The sequence below is a fragment of the Tribolium madens genome, unplaced genomic scaffold (genome assembly GCF_015345945.1).
Source record: "Tribolium madens isolate multiple individuals breed KSU strain unplaced genomic scaffold, Tmad_KSU_1.1 Scaffold_91;HRSCAF=231;Tcas5.2_LG7, whole genome shotgun sequence".
Taxonomy (NCBI): domain Eukaryota; kingdom Metazoa; phylum Arthropoda; class Insecta; order Coleoptera; family Tenebrionidae; genus Tribolium; species Tribolium madens.
The window spans coordinates 728,703-730,316 of NW_025401063.1; the positions used below are offsets into that span (position 1 = coordinate 728,703).

A 1,614-nucleotide genomic window follows, 5' to 3' on the forward strand; every position below is an offset into this window, starting at 1 on the left:
CCAATTATACACATTTTTCAAAAATTTAACAATTTCCAGTGTTAAATTAATCAAAAAAAATACCCAAAACAATTGGTAGGTACTCCTCATTAAAACACGGTTTTTGGTATTTTAATAAAAAAGCACTACTTATGAAAAAAAATTTATTAGAACTTCAAGTTTTCACAAAAAACAAATACATTGGAACAATAATTAAATACAAAAAAAATTGTAATGATAGAAAAATAAGACATTTACCCTAATTATAACGAGAAAAACTACTCCAAACATGTTGATTACCCTTAATTAACTTATGTACAAAAATACGTTTATTGAAATGAATGAAATGAACCAAAAATCGGTAACTTTCAATACCCAGTTGAATAATTCATATTCGCACTCGCTTCGTTCTCCAAATCCAGAAACGGCATAGTAGTGGGCGTGAACAACGACGCTGCTTCACTCCCACTCCCATTCTGATTGGCCAACATACATGACGCTGGCTGTTGATGATTCTGATTGGGCGAACGGGGCGGTGACGGACTATCCAACGTAATAATTGACGGACTCGCCGGATACCCGGAACTTGACACACTCGACGGCCCCGGAGTCGTAGTCACACGTGATTGGTTACTACTCGACGAAATACTAGTCGTATCTGAAAATTTAATCGTGGAATCCGGTTTTGGGTTAAGGACACGACGTTTCGCCAACGGTTCATCATCATCAGAGTCGGAGCATGTCAAATCGACGATTTTCTCTTTTGTTTTCTCATCTTTGGTTTTATCAGTCGATGAGGTTGCCGTAGTTACAAGCTCTAAAAAATTAATTGTGACGAGGCGAAGGCGAGTCATTGCACTCACCTATATCATCACCGATTATTTCAATCGAGTCATCGATTGGGACACGCTCACTTTTTGTTATCTTCTTATCATTGACTTGAGTACTCCATGAGCCGTCTTTGTGTAATTGAATTTCGTTCAAGTCTGGTGGGAGATTTGGGGAAGCTAAAACTTCCTGAAAATAACTAAACCAAAAATGAGAAATTTTTGAAATAATTGAGACAAACCCGTCAATTGTGAGATTATCGTAGAGGGCTGGTTTATCACAAACTGGACAAGTCCAAGTTGGCTTTCTCTCATTCATTTGGAGAAACAATGACGAATCGAAGCATTGTAAGTGATTACAAGTGATAGCACGACAAGGTGTAGTCATTCGCATTTTACCCAAAGGACAAATCAGAGAAACTCGTAAACAAGTTGTTGTTATTTCAGAATCTGCATCTTCTTTCAATTTCTCTTTAACTAGAAATTAATTTAAAAAATTTAAAAAAATAAATAAATGCAAAGTGGAAAACGTATACAGAGTGTCCCAGCGCGTTAAAAAAGTCCATGTAACTTTTAAATAGTAAAATTTAAAAAAATATGTATACAGGATGGGTTAGAACTTGCGCACCAGAGAAAAATTTCAAGATACCAAAAACATGGAAAAAATGTTTAAAAAATTCTGTCAAATTTTTTTGACATTTTACATTTTTTTTATGGACAACTACAGGGTGTTCCAATGTAAACGAGCCACCCCGAATATCTCAGAAACTAAAAAGATTTTGCAAAAACGCCAAAACAGGTCAATTTT

The 1,614-nt window shown here is 35.4% G+C and overlaps 1 protein-coding gene across 1 annotated transcript in view; it reads right to left on the bottom strand.

Moving 5' to 3' along the window:
• Positions 1–129: 129 nt before the first annotated feature.
• LOC123010524 (E3 SUMO-protein ligase PIAS2) overlaps positions 130–1,614 on the bottom strand; it is a 9,315-nt gene continuing 7,830 nt past the window's right edge. The window contains exons 5-7 of the mRNA XM_044407478.1: positions 1,049–1,283; positions 843–1,006; positions 130–796 (exon numbers count right to left, since the gene is read on the bottom strand). Coding sequence (XP_044263413.1) covers positions 348–796; positions 843–1,006; positions 1,049–1,283 — 848 coding nt within the window. The 3' untranslated portion in view covers positions 130–347. The remainder of the gene's footprint in view (positions 797–842; positions 1,007–1,048; positions 1,284–1,614) is intronic.